The sequence below is a fragment of the Augochlora pura genome, chromosome 6 (genome assembly GCF_028453695.1).
Source record: "Augochlora pura isolate Apur16 chromosome 6, APUR_v2.2.1, whole genome shotgun sequence".
In the NCBI taxonomy this organism is placed as follows: domain Eukaryota; kingdom Metazoa; phylum Arthropoda; class Insecta; order Hymenoptera; family Halictidae; genus Augochlora; species Augochlora pura.
Genome location: NC_135777.1, coordinates 6401443 through 6414582, shown reverse-complemented (window position 1 = coordinate 6414582; position 13140 = coordinate 6401443). Strand labels below are relative to the sequence as shown.

At 42.7% G+C, this 13140-nt stretch overlaps 1 protein-coding gene across 1 annotated transcript in view; it reads left to right on the top strand.

Moving 5' to 3' along the window:
- Nucleotides 1-10125, top strand: part of LOC144471710 (uncharacterized) — an 18462-nt gene extending 8337 nt beyond the window's left edge. The window contains exon 4 of the mRNA XM_078184021.1: nt 9512-10125. Within this exon, the coding sequence (XP_078040147.1) occupies nt 9512-9576 (65 nt within the window). The 3' untranslated portion in view covers nt 9577-10125. The remainder of the gene's footprint in view (nt 1-9511) is intronic.
- Nucleotides 10126-13140: the final 3015 nt, after the last annotated feature.

Sequence of the window (13140 nt, the reverse complement as noted above, 5' to 3'; positions counted from 1 at the left end):
GGGGGGGTTAGGAAAGCCAGAAGCGGTGGCTAGACAGCGAACGAGGACAAACAAAGCGGAGAGAAAATCGAAAGGGAGCGAAAAGAGGGCGGCAGCGGGCAGAAAAGAGATCGAACGATAGAAAAGACAAGAGTGGAAGGGGGGTGGGGTGGGGGGAGGTTTGGTTCGGCCGAGGAGAAAGAGAGAGAGAGAGATTCTCATTGTGAAGAAAGCCGTGTGCGCGTACGTAGAAGACGTGAGATCCGTTGGACCCGCATGCGGACCTTATTGTGTCCCAAAAGGGCGTATACGGTAGGTACCTTAATGTCGGCAAGGATGAAAGCGTGGGCCCTCCTTTGTCTTTCCTTCGTGAAGCTGCCACAGCAAGTAGCGTGCTCTGCGGGTAGCCCTGCACCATTTCTCAACTACTGTTCCCTCTCTGTCCCTCTCTCTCTCTCTCCCTTTCTCCTTTGTCTTTCTATCTCTTTCCCCACCTTTTCTCCCTTTGCGCCGCCACGGTTCTCCCTTGCCTCCCTTTTTCGCGGATCCTAACGTCCGATCGAAACCGATTCCAACCGATCGAGGACCTCTCGCCCGGCCGCCTCCGTTGACCTTCCTTGACCTTGGCGCACCGTTTCAAGGTGCCACCGTTGCTTTATTTATTCGTTCATTTATTCGTCCATTTACATATTTGTTTGTTTACTTAATTATTTATTAGATGTACCAACGAGGATTGAATTCTTAGGGCGAATATTACCCCTTTCATCTTTCAATGATCGTGAAGGCTATTTGTGTCGGCGATGAACTGGCTCGAAGTTTAGTGGTGTCATTATTTATATTGGAGTCGATTCGACGACAAGTTGCCATTATTGGCAGGCAGTCAATTTGACGTCGAATCACTATTATTGATCCGGAGTAAATTTGACGTCGCATTGCCACCAGTGATATTAACCTTCCGCGAGCCAGGTGAAACAAGTGGGACTCTGGACGTGGTTAATCACGCCCAGGGTACATTATGCATCTGCAACTGCATAATCTCAATAAGTGCGCGCGTTGAAATGTTTCGTTGTTTTTATAACAATGCCAGACCTCAAAAATCAGTCGTCGATGTTTTAAAAATAAGTGATTTATTACTGATAAGCTACTTTTAAATCCACTCAGATTTCATTTGGCATAGAAAAATTAAAAAAAGAGATTAAAAGTCGGGTAAAGTGATCACCGATTGAAGAAGACTACAAAGTAGAATATCCTGGACTAAACAGCGAACGATAAAAACGAAGGAAGAAGCTGCTGCGTTTTTCGCGATACGCGTGAGTTTAATTTCTAAGAGGACGATCCGGTCGGAAAATTCGGTGGAAAATTGAAGCAACGAAGAAGGACGATTCGAATAGAAATCTCTGGAATAACGATGCCGCGAAGAAGGAGTCAAAGGGGAGAGCCGGAAAGAGCAGAAAGCGGGCCGCGAAACCGGCGAATCGACGTCCAGCGACGAACAAAGAGAGAAGGAGGCAAGCGAGAAAGAGTGGAGAGAGGTGGCCGTATAAAAGAAGGGGCCCGAGAACGTTGTGGACCACCCGAGAGAGGAGTCCGGGACTGGTTGGGAACCGGCGGCGCACGCCATACCTTTGGGGGGTCCCTTATCTTCCGCGTCTGCCCGGGACCGTCCGGGACTGGCAAGACCTGTCCGCGAACCTTTTGCTCCCGCGAGGATTCTGCATCCTATTATCGATCAATAGCTACATACACTCTTACATAACGCGTCGCCGTCGCTGTGTGCCGACTTGCTTTTCGAGCCGGGAGCTTGCCGCAGCCTTTCGACGACGATTTTCTCGGGATCTCCACCCTTCGGACCCATAAAAACTGTCTAAAGATTATGGTTATCACTTGCATATCCATTATAGCAAAGAATTAATTTTATAAGGGATTCATTGTAATAATTCCGATTTAACACGATTTTTGCGAAAGGGGTTGAGTCAAATTTAACCCTTTACGGATGAGGGACGACTCTCGGCCATGGCATTGTAAATGAATTATTATTAAATTGCCTACAATTGTGTATAGATTATATAAATTATTTTTGTATTATATATGAATTAAAATAATTTGCTACCATAGCTGACCGAAAATATCGTCGCCCGCAAAGGGTTAATAATTCGACACTATTTTTACCGAAGGGGTGGAAGCAAAGCTTCAACAATTCCTATCATCTGTATTACCATTGAACCAAACAATTATTTTTTATGAAGGCTTCATTCATCTCACAGAGGATTAATTGATCTCACAAAATCATTTTTACACCGTCTATAAATAAATAAACGGGCGACAGTCCGAGAAGACTTTCCGCGCGATTTCCAAAGCAATCGATTGCCGGGCGATCGATCCGAGATGGAGAAAACGAAAACGACGCCGTTAAAGAGCCCGAAGAAGCGCTTCAAGGCTACGGGTGGGGGTAGGAGCAATTAATCAAAGGATAATACGGGCTGAAAAGTCCGTGCCGTCGTCCCCCGCAATTACCGCCCCGGAATCCGCCGAACGAAAATCGTTCGGTGAAAAGGCGGAGCGTGATGCGTCCGCGTCCCTGCCACGTTCGGAGACCGCGGGGAGCATTGTCGGAGGCGGTCGCGCGACGGGACCGTGCCTCTGTGGAAATATAAATTTCGAAAGTTTATCGCGGAATCGCATGCAGGCTAATGTCGCTTTATTACAGCCGTCGAAAGGCGACGTCGACGTCGGAGCAACCGGCGTGGCGGGCGTACGCGAACCACCGCCGCCCCTCCCGCCACCTCCCTGGTTCCATCGTCAGGCAACTTGGTAACCAGCAATAATTATCGGTGAACTATCAACGGAATTATATATTGTGCGCCGCGGAGTCGTCTTTGCGCCTCGGCATGCAACAAAACTCCGCGGAATACGCGGCGGCGGCCCTCCGTGAACTGCTCCGACATTAATAACGCGAAATGGTCCCCGAGGAGGTACCGGCCGTGGTACCGCGCCTCCGAGTCTAATCGACCGTTCGAGGACGGTCTCCCGAAAAAATAACCCGATGCACGTGTCTCCTGTCACGGTTCCACTTTTGCATGACTGTTCTTGCAGGGACTTGACTTTATGCGCGGACTAGACGAAATTTCAATCTATTCGAGGGTAAGAGGTAGGGTAGTTAAGGGTAGGTTACTATAGGATAGTTAACCCTTAGCACTCGAAGCCATTTTAACTGCAAAATAATTTTCCTGGCTCCGTAGTATTTCCATTCTATGCAACAAAGTGTACTTTTATTTATACAAAATTGATTTTTGCGACAGTTTCACCTTTCAACAATTTTTTTAATCGAAACTCTGTTGTTGCAAAAATTATCTTGGAACGTGATAGAACAATCATAGTGGTGCCTCATAGTCGCCATTCGAGTGCAAAGGGTTAACCCTTTTAGTACCGAAGAACGATGTATCGTTGACGGCTACTCTTGAACTAATATCGTTTCCTTAATATTTTTAGTGAATGGCGATTTCTTATTTCTTCTCCCTTTTTGAATTTGGTAATCTTCAGGCATTACAGAACGCTTGTCATTTCTTTCCGAAATTTTATCATATTACATCAACCGAGGTTTGTACATTTTGCTCCGGTAATTTTGTAGTTGGCACCAAAAGGGTTAATTACTCTGTCTTCTTTTTATCTGTATGCATGATTAATATTTATGGTATAAGACGTGTCAAATTCTTTCATTTAAACTCAATTCAAATTAAATTTCATTTAAATTATTTAATTCTCAGAATTACATATGTTAAAGACGGAGGTCTTTAAAACACCGTAGAAATCGCTCTAGTTTTCTATATCGAATTCGCGACGTTTTCAATTTCTTTTTACAAGTGTATTTTAACGCGAATATTATATTCCTGTACTAATAATTTCCTAGCTATGCTATAGCTTTTTCTAGTCGAGTGAATTAAAGGTGTTAATTTTTATATGTATATTTCAATGCGAATATTATATTTCTGTACTAATAATTTCCTAGCTATGCTATAGCTTTTTCTAGTCGAATTAAATAAAGGTGTTAATTTTTATAAGTGTATTTCAATGCGAATACTATATTAAGTTTCTATACTAATAATTTCCTGGCTACGTTATAGCTTTTTCTAGTCGAGTGAATGAATGGCGTACACTTGTTCTGTACATGCAGCAACTTTGTGCTCGCTAACTAAACCATCTGGTTTAAACTGTTCCACCTATGTAGTTTAAAATAACCACATCAATAAGTAAATGAAAAAAAAAATAAATAGTTTCACTTTTTAGGTAGGATAATGTTACACCGCCACGAAAACCGTACACCATAAGTATAATACTTTTCTGTTCGTGGGCAGGCCTCCCAGGTATTTTTCTGTCGCGGACTATCGATTTGATATATCATTGGATCCAGGTTGTCGGGCACGGAACTCTCGATCGACTAGCCGCGATTGCACGCTCGGCTGCCTCCCCGGTGCCCGGCCAGGATACGCCAGGATCCGCCGTCTCTCTCCTTCCGAGAAAGGATTCGCGATTCAAAAAGGCGCCGCCCCTGCGAATTCCAGACGACCCCGCGATCTTACATAATTCCACATGCTCTCTCGGACGAAGAGAAAGAGAGAGAGAGAGAGAGAGAGAGAGAGATCGGTGCCGGCTCGGCCCCCTCGGCGTCCTGGAATCGCCCGTTCCAGGATCTCTAGGGGCCCGGGGCCTAACGATTCCAGATAGCCGGGCCCCAGTTCCGACTAGGATCTCTCGCAGATACGGCGCCCCGCCGATTCTTTTAATCCGCCGTTCCAGAAATTCGTTTGCTGCCCGAACACGGCCTCCTTTGTCTCTGCCACGAGTCTCCCGGCTCGACGGACGCGTTTCGATCAGGCGGATGCAACTCGCGCGTCATTTTTCTTCGCCCGGCGAGTTCCTCCTCGTTTCGCAACACACCAGCGCATTGTTTAAACCGTTCGCCTGTAGATCGCTGGCGAGACGCGGCTCGAACGCGTCGAGATAGATTTATTTATTTATTATTTTGGAACTGCATCGTCTCCGCGGATGTATTCCAATGATTTTAGTAGAGGAAATATTATTATTGATATAAGCATTTATTTAACAATACGTGTTCCCCCGGGCTTACAAGGAATAGCCGGGGGTAATACAATTCTACCGCGAATCGCGGACGCTAATAAATTATGGACATTAAATAACATTGAACGGTAGTAAAATTTTAACGAAATAGTAAATATAATTTGGCTAGTATAGGATTAATTAAATAGGTAAATATAATACTAAATATATACTACTTTTTAACGTCAAATGGACCGAGGTCTTAATGTGACTGCCACGAGTTATCTTATTAAAAATTGTAAGATTCAGTTTATACGAATTTTTACAATTTTCACCGCAATGTATAAAAGTTACCTAATGGTTCGAATGGTCACAAGAATTGGCCATTTTCTGATCGGTTTCGCATTGTTAATTATTCCATTAACACTAGATTTACTGGTTCCTTTATTTTACCATTATTCAGACTGTGAACATTTAGATATTCCATACGCGTGCTGCATAAAACAAATATTACAGTAACACTCGTTCAAAGTCACAATAAACGTCCTATTATTAACACTAGATTGCCTAAGCAAGTCATTTTGACTGCTTTTCAATTTCAATTAGAAAAATAATTATGTAAATAATCACACAGCTTCTTATAATTTTGTGACTCTTTCTACAACATATAAATGCGTTTATTAGTCATTGTTGTTGCCCCGCCCCCCCTCCTTCATTTCCGGTATATATATGTGTGTTATACCTATATTGCCAAAAAGCAGTCATTTTCCCGTCTTTCTAGTGTTAATAATGAATTCTGTCACGATTACACGTGTTTCATCAAATAAAATAGATAAAGCGAGAGAATAAAATAATACAGTAGAAATGAACAAGAGAATAAAGCGAAGCAAAACAGAATGGATGAAGCTCGAATAAAATACGATAATTTGTGCGAAAGAAGACAGCCGATTTTGATTGGTCCGCGAACCCGGCGTTCGCTGAAACAAAACGAACTTGTCAGAAGCGTGTCTTAAAGCGTCTCGAAAGGCCGCGATTAATAAAAATTCCACGGTGGTTCGCGAACGGGCCCAACGATCAGCGATTTTCGGTGCGAGCCGACGTCGAAGGTTAACGATCGTCGAAAGACACGTTAAGGGTTTCCGTGGTCTCCCTTCGGGGCCCGTCGCTCCGCGGCCACGTCGGAGTTAATGAAAAATGACGCGTATAAACCCGCGGGTAGATCAATTGACTGTCGGCCTTGAATAATCCGTCCCCGGTGCCCGGGTGAATTCGGTCGTCGGACCGACGTGGATACGGGGGAGCGTGCATTCCCCGATGTAATTCGCGTGGAATCGATCGTGTTCGGGGGCCCCCGACCGTTTTTCGTTCGGCCGGAAATGTTTCGCAGGTAAATTGCGGGCGCCAGGCGCCCCGGGCGTGTCGTGTCCGCCGCTACCCGCTCTCTCTCTCTCTCTCTCTCTCTCTCTCTTTCTCTCTCTCCGGCAATTCACGCCGATGCTCCGCAATTTTTGCCGTCGCTTCTCGTTCCAGGATTCTCCCGGTTTCTCCACCTCCCCTCCCCTCCCTCCCGTGCCCCCGTCGCGTCGTTTCCCCGGCGATTAACTCGCCGCTTCGATTCCCGGGAACCAGAAAATTTGAATTATCGATGCGCCTCTTCGACCTTTTTCCCCTCTCTCGCGATGCTATACATTTATTCTTCTGCTATAATCGCGTCGGCCCCTTTTTCGCGTGAAAATCCGCGGTGCTGTCGTTACCGTTTTATAATTACAATAATAGTAGTTTGTATATTCACTATTGGGAAGAAGTTTGGGACACTGGAGCATCTCGTAAGAGATTGCAGGAAATCGGAAGGAGGAGTGATGATCGAGGAGGTAGTAAGCGGTAGAAAGAGCGGGAAGGTGGAGGATTGGCTGGGCAAGGTAGAGAGAAAGAGAAAAGAAAGGGCAAAGGAGAAGGCTTTATTAGGGTTTCAGGGTAAGAAACGATAGATAAAGCAAAGGCGGAGCAAGTGTAATAGAGAGGGATGGGTAGATGGCAGAAACGGTTTTTAGTCAGTAGGTATATGAGATAAGTGTGTGAATGAGAATGTATGTAATGAATGAAAGGTTAAGATAGAATTGTAGAGTTAGGTTATGTCTAATTATGTGTAATTAGGTTGTGTAAACCAAGTCCTATTTCTTGGTCGTGAGGCTGAAAATAAATATATTATATATATTTACTATACTTAAAAGACGCCGCTTCGTTGCAAGAAGAAAAATATTAGAAAAGGCTCTCTATAGCCTAATAAAACTATATGTGTTGTGTTACTGCAAAAGTAATTTCGATTTATATATATTAATTATACTAATCGTAATACAACGATTAGACTACGGATCTTTATATAAAATTAAAATGTCCTAAGTATAAATGTATTTCTTTCTGCGGCCGTTCTCATAAATTCAGAACAATTACATTATTATATCTATCTATTTTTTATATATTAATATAATATATATATCATTAATATATTAATATATTTTTTATATATTATTATTATATCTATGTCTTTACAATTCGGTATTTTACACAGACAATAAATAAAAAGAGAAAGCACATAGAATAAATATCTTCTTCCTTCTCTTTCCATTTATTGTCATTGTCATATCATTAATCATATCATTTATTTACTGTCAATTTACTGTCTTCGCAATTCGGTATCTTACAATGGCAATAAATATAAAGTGAAAAATGGCATAGAATAAATATCTTGTTTCCGTCGCGTTCAGAGGGTGCTGCCGGTGCAACATAACCTGACATAACCTGCGGACAGATATTTTCGCCGGCGGGATCCGTCGACGTGGATCGCGTAGACGCCGCGGTTCATTTTAATAATGCAAACAGATTCAAAGCGCGGTCTCGTCGAAGCACGCGCGTGCTAAATCTGCATTCGGGGTTGTTTTGATTCGCCGCGGCGTGTTCGCTCCGCAGGTGGTGGGAATCGACCGTAGGAAGATCGCCGGGGAAAACCGTAGTCGCGCCGATGAATTTTCCGCGCGGAGCTCGGCCGCGGGGACACGGAGAGGACACGGGGGATGGACGGTGTTCGAGAAAAATTGTCGACGCGTTATTCCGACCGGAACAGACACACGACGAGAGAGAGGGAGAGAGAGAGAGATCGTCGTTTCTGTCGGCTGCTGGTGCCAGCGAAAAACAGAAAGGAAAAGCGGTGATCGAATCCGTCGGGATTGTTTCGCCGGCCGTTTTTCATCGGCGCTGTTTCGGCGATACAGCCGCGCGGACCGCGAACACACGGGGGAAACTTAGTTTGCCGAATTACCGGCGGCGATCGTTTAGACAAACAAATTTTTCGAGGCCGCCCCGACGATCGACGAGCCCTCCTCCTCCCCCCCTTCCGGCGTCGAATCGATCGATCGATCGACTTTTTAATCGGCCCTGTAACCGGGCCGATTCCACGGCAATTTCGACCACCGGGATTCGCACGAACCAACTCACGAATTCGAGTGTTCGGCTTTCGTCTCTACGCTGACACCGGCACGCGTCGATACAGAGCTTCCCGCGCGTTGTTTTAGTTACTCGGACGACGGACCATTTTCGTTACTGTGCCGTCGACGATGTTCGCGGCAGTTCTGTGCTTTGTTCAGCACAGTTTTTCCGAACGTGGTTTTTCGAAGATTCAGAGATGCGAAGGTGAACAATTGTTGCAATATTGAGAGGGTTTATCGGTCATATAAAAATTGTTTTTTCTTGTTTAAATATTTAATGTAATATAACTTTTTCCGAACGTGGTTTTTCGAAGATTCAGAGCTGCCAAGGTGAACAATTGTTGCAATATTGAGGGGGTTTATCGGTCATATAAAAATTGTTTTTTCTTGTTTAAATATTTAATGTAATATAATTTTTTCCGAACGTGGTTTTTCGAAGATTCAGAGCTGCGAAGGTGAACAATTGTTGCAATATTGAGAGGATTTAACGGTCATACAAAAATTGTTTTCCGTTGTTTAAATATTTAATATAATATCGTTAAAGTGTTGAATGAATTCAACTTGTGGTTGTTGAGAAAATAATTGTTGGAGATCAATGATATTTAAGCGTTCTCAACTAGGTTTTACCACCCTTGATTCAATTTTCTATTGACTTGAAATTAATTTAATTTTTTTAATTTTGTGTTATCTCCACTGCAAATTACCTTAACTCTAAGCTATTTCGGCTCTGGATTAACTTAACAATAAATTAACTTAATCGCATGATACCTTTAATCTAGGTTATTTCAACTCTGAATTTCCTTAACTCTGACTTAACATAATTTTGAATTAATTTAACTTTGAATTGCCTTAACTCTGAATTAACATAATTTTGAATTAACTTAACTCTAAATTAACTTAACTCTAAGTTATCTTAACTCGGCATTACTTTAACAATAAATGAATCGCTGGCTGCATTGTCCAGCAGACAATTCATAATGTTCGTTATGTTGCAGCATTGGAAATAAGTGGAAACGGTGAGCAATGCACAGACACGTACATATCTAACGCAGCGCTGTAATGCGATTGTTCTATCAATTTAACATTGATACCTTTGATCCATTCGACGTAAAAATAGTATAATACGTGAAGTTTAACCCCTTGTACTATAGTATCTTTTAGAACTGCGTTGATTAGCACTTTTTCGTCCTTAATACTTTTCTTGATGGAACGAGAGCATTTTTGTTTCGCGATTGTCTTAATTTACTCCCAATCCCAGATTTTTATGGCGGACGATTCAAATTTTGTTTTGATTTAATAGAAAAGATTAGAATTTATTTAATTACATAAGATGCAATTTATTAGTATATCAAGATGCAATAAATTATGCATGGCAATTTATTAAATTATGTAAGAAATGTTCGTCGAGAGTTTGACTCGTTGTTATAGAGCAAGGGGTTAAAATACAATAAAAAGAAATAGTACATGAAGTTTATAAAAGAAATGAGACTTGTCAAATCGTCAATAATCGTCAAGTCGCCAATAATCGTCAAATCGCCAATAATCGTCAAATCGTCAAATCTTCGTGGAAAATAAAAATTTGTACAATGCCACAGATTTATTCATGGCTAAATTACGATCGCATGTACGGCGAATAAATTCCACTTTGAATAAAATCACCGATCACGAAGAGATCTATAGGAGGCATGTATCAATTATTCTAGTAAAATTTGGTCGACCGTGGACGAAGGGCGGTGTCGACACCCTCTCCGAGCGGCTTAGTTAAAGTACGGAAACTTCTCCCGCGCATTCTGCGCCGCGTGCGTGCCTGCCCGGCTGCATGCACTCTCCTCTCCTCTCCTCTCCTCTCTCCGCGCGCGGCTATACAAATTTATGGCGTGCACACGCACAATATGCGCGCACACGAGGTTAAACAAAAGCGCGAACACACATGCGCGCTGTTCGGCGAACATAAGCGAGAAAGAGAGAGAGAGAAAGAGAGAGAGAGAGAGGAGGCAGAGCGCGTAGCTTTTTGCGCGCGCGTGCACGCTGGAATCATGAATATGTATTGGGTCTTTTGCGGAAGATATGCGCGTGTCCTTTTTCCAACGTCGCGCGGCTGTGTGCGCGCGTAAGATCAAAGGATGCCGCCCACCTTCTTTCTCTGCCCCAACCCCTCTCACGCACCTTCGTTTGCTCCTCCTTTTCTCTCTATCGGCTAATCGCGGCTTCTCTCTCCCTCCCTCTCTCTTCTCCTCTCGCACGCTCTCCGTTTCTCATCCGCTTCTTGCTCTACCCTCTCCCCCTTTCTCTCTCTCTCTCTCTCTCCGCCACTTTACTGAAAAATCTCGTCTTTTTCGCTCTCGTGCGTTTACTCGGATTTTTTTACTGCCTCGGGCCTCCCCTTTGCTCGCGCGAGTGTTGGTACATTACTCGCATCTCTCTCTCTCATTCTTTTTCTCTATCTCTCCCTCTCTCTATATCTCTCTAGCTTTCTTTCTCCTTTTCTCGTTCGCCTAGGCTCTCTCTTCTTCCTCGCTTTCGTAGCCTCCTCCTCTCTCTCTCTCTCTCTCTCTCTCTCTCTCTCTTTTTCTCTTCTCCGCGTACTCTGACCCCTTCTTGTTTTCTTTTCTTATCCGTCGGGGCGCGTGATTCCCAGCCGCCGAAATTTATCAACGCCGCCATGATCCACACCCTCCCGCGCGATTTTAATCTCCTTTGCCGTATCGACGGCGCGCCGGTGTCGTCGCCAACGATGCAAACGTACGCCGTGAAAGTCACCGACGGCATATTTAATCCTTTCGGTGCCGCGCCAAGATATCTCGGTGTCGGCTGCACGCGAGAAGACGACGTTCTCTTGCCAAACTTTTTTAATGTTTTACGGGACAAGTTAAGAGCAAAAAGTAGTGGAACGAATTATATTCAAAATTGTCTTTTGTTAGAATAATTTATATTATTTGAATACTTCCAAATAGTCAATGCGGCGGGTTGTATTTATATATATATATTTTTTTATATTTATTATTTATATGTAATTTTATATTAATTCTGTTTGGTTATTGTATGAATTATTTTGTGTTTCATAAAGTTGATTGAGCCTAAAGCTATTTTGGTATTTTCCCATAAATATGCATTGTATATTACAAAAATATAAAACATATTTTTGTATTAGCTCCTCCCACTTTGTATTAACCCCTCCCCACCTGCGTCAGCCTCTCCCCCATTTGTATTAGCCCTTCCCTCTTTGGGGTTGGCCTCGTTGCTCTTTATGCACAATATTTAATCATAAAATGTGCACAGTGCTTTTACCGTCTCTATAAACTGTAAAAGTGAGAGTTTCATTGCTTCTTCATTCGTGAGCTTCTTAATCGCCGATTTTTACAAGATCATTGCAATTTCATCGTGACGCTTTGCTCGGATATTTGGCTCCTCCAGTCCGTTCTTCGATCTATCGTTAACAAAAATTGTTCTTAATCAAAAATTATGGTTTTTCGTAATAGTAACTTGTTTGGGAAATCTGTGAATATTTCCTCCATAATTACAATCGGTAATACTGTCTTCTTAATTTCTTAAAAAGCGTCTGGAGATTCGGTTATTCATTTTATTCAACGTAATATAATGGAAGATCCTCTATATAACATATCATCTGGTTTATCCACTGTATTTTATTATTTTGCAAAAAGCTATTGCACTTTCTTGTGAAGCTAATGTGATCTTTAGGCGAAATTCTGGGTGCAAAGTGAAAAGAGAAGATATTTTATAAATATAGGAACTTGCATTAACAAACTGTAGCAATGAGAAATCGTATCTTGCAAATTATAAGATTTTATTGTCGATCTTTATGCTCCACTAATTTTTCCTTTGCAAGAAATTTGGGGTCCGAAGCGACCCGCCAGTCCAGAATCTGTTCGTGATCCGAATATTAGGTGCTAAATGGCGATAACAATGTAGGCGACAATGGAAATATCGCGCGCGAGCCTTTTAAAAAGCGTCGACAATGCAGCTGTTTGAAATCGCAGTGAACTTTCGGAAGCCCGGCAAGCGCGAGAAGTTGCGCGCGTAACACGGTTCAAAGTTGGCAAACTCGCGGTTCTTCGCGGCATTTGCAACCCTCGCGATGCAACTTTCAAAGGAAATCGGCCAAGTGCCGTGCATGGAATCATTGTTTCCTGGTACTGTCCATCATCGCGTAGCCTAATTCGTTCGGTAGCCGATGACAAATAATCTTGTTAGACTGTTTCTCTCAACAAGGATTACCAATGATTTCGCGTGTCCTAGTTGCACAATTTGTAGACTGTATTCCGGTCGCTGGTGCTTCTTTTGTCAGCGGTTGAAAACAGTGTTAACTTGAAATGATAATGCGATATTTCGAAATGATTTTTATCAAATTTACTTATATTTAAAAAATTGTTAAGTTAACTGCTGCACGAGTCACAAAATTCGCTTCTATAATGTATAATACGCTCTAAGTTACATAAAATGGGAATACTGTAAGTCTGAACAGATATTTTTGATCTCCAGTTAAAATGACTCCAACTGCAAAGGGTTAATGTCTGTGTACGTTCTTCAGGCAATTATTGAGTAAGAAAACAAATTTGATTTAATTAATGTAGTTAGATATTATTCTACTCGAGTCTCGAGTACA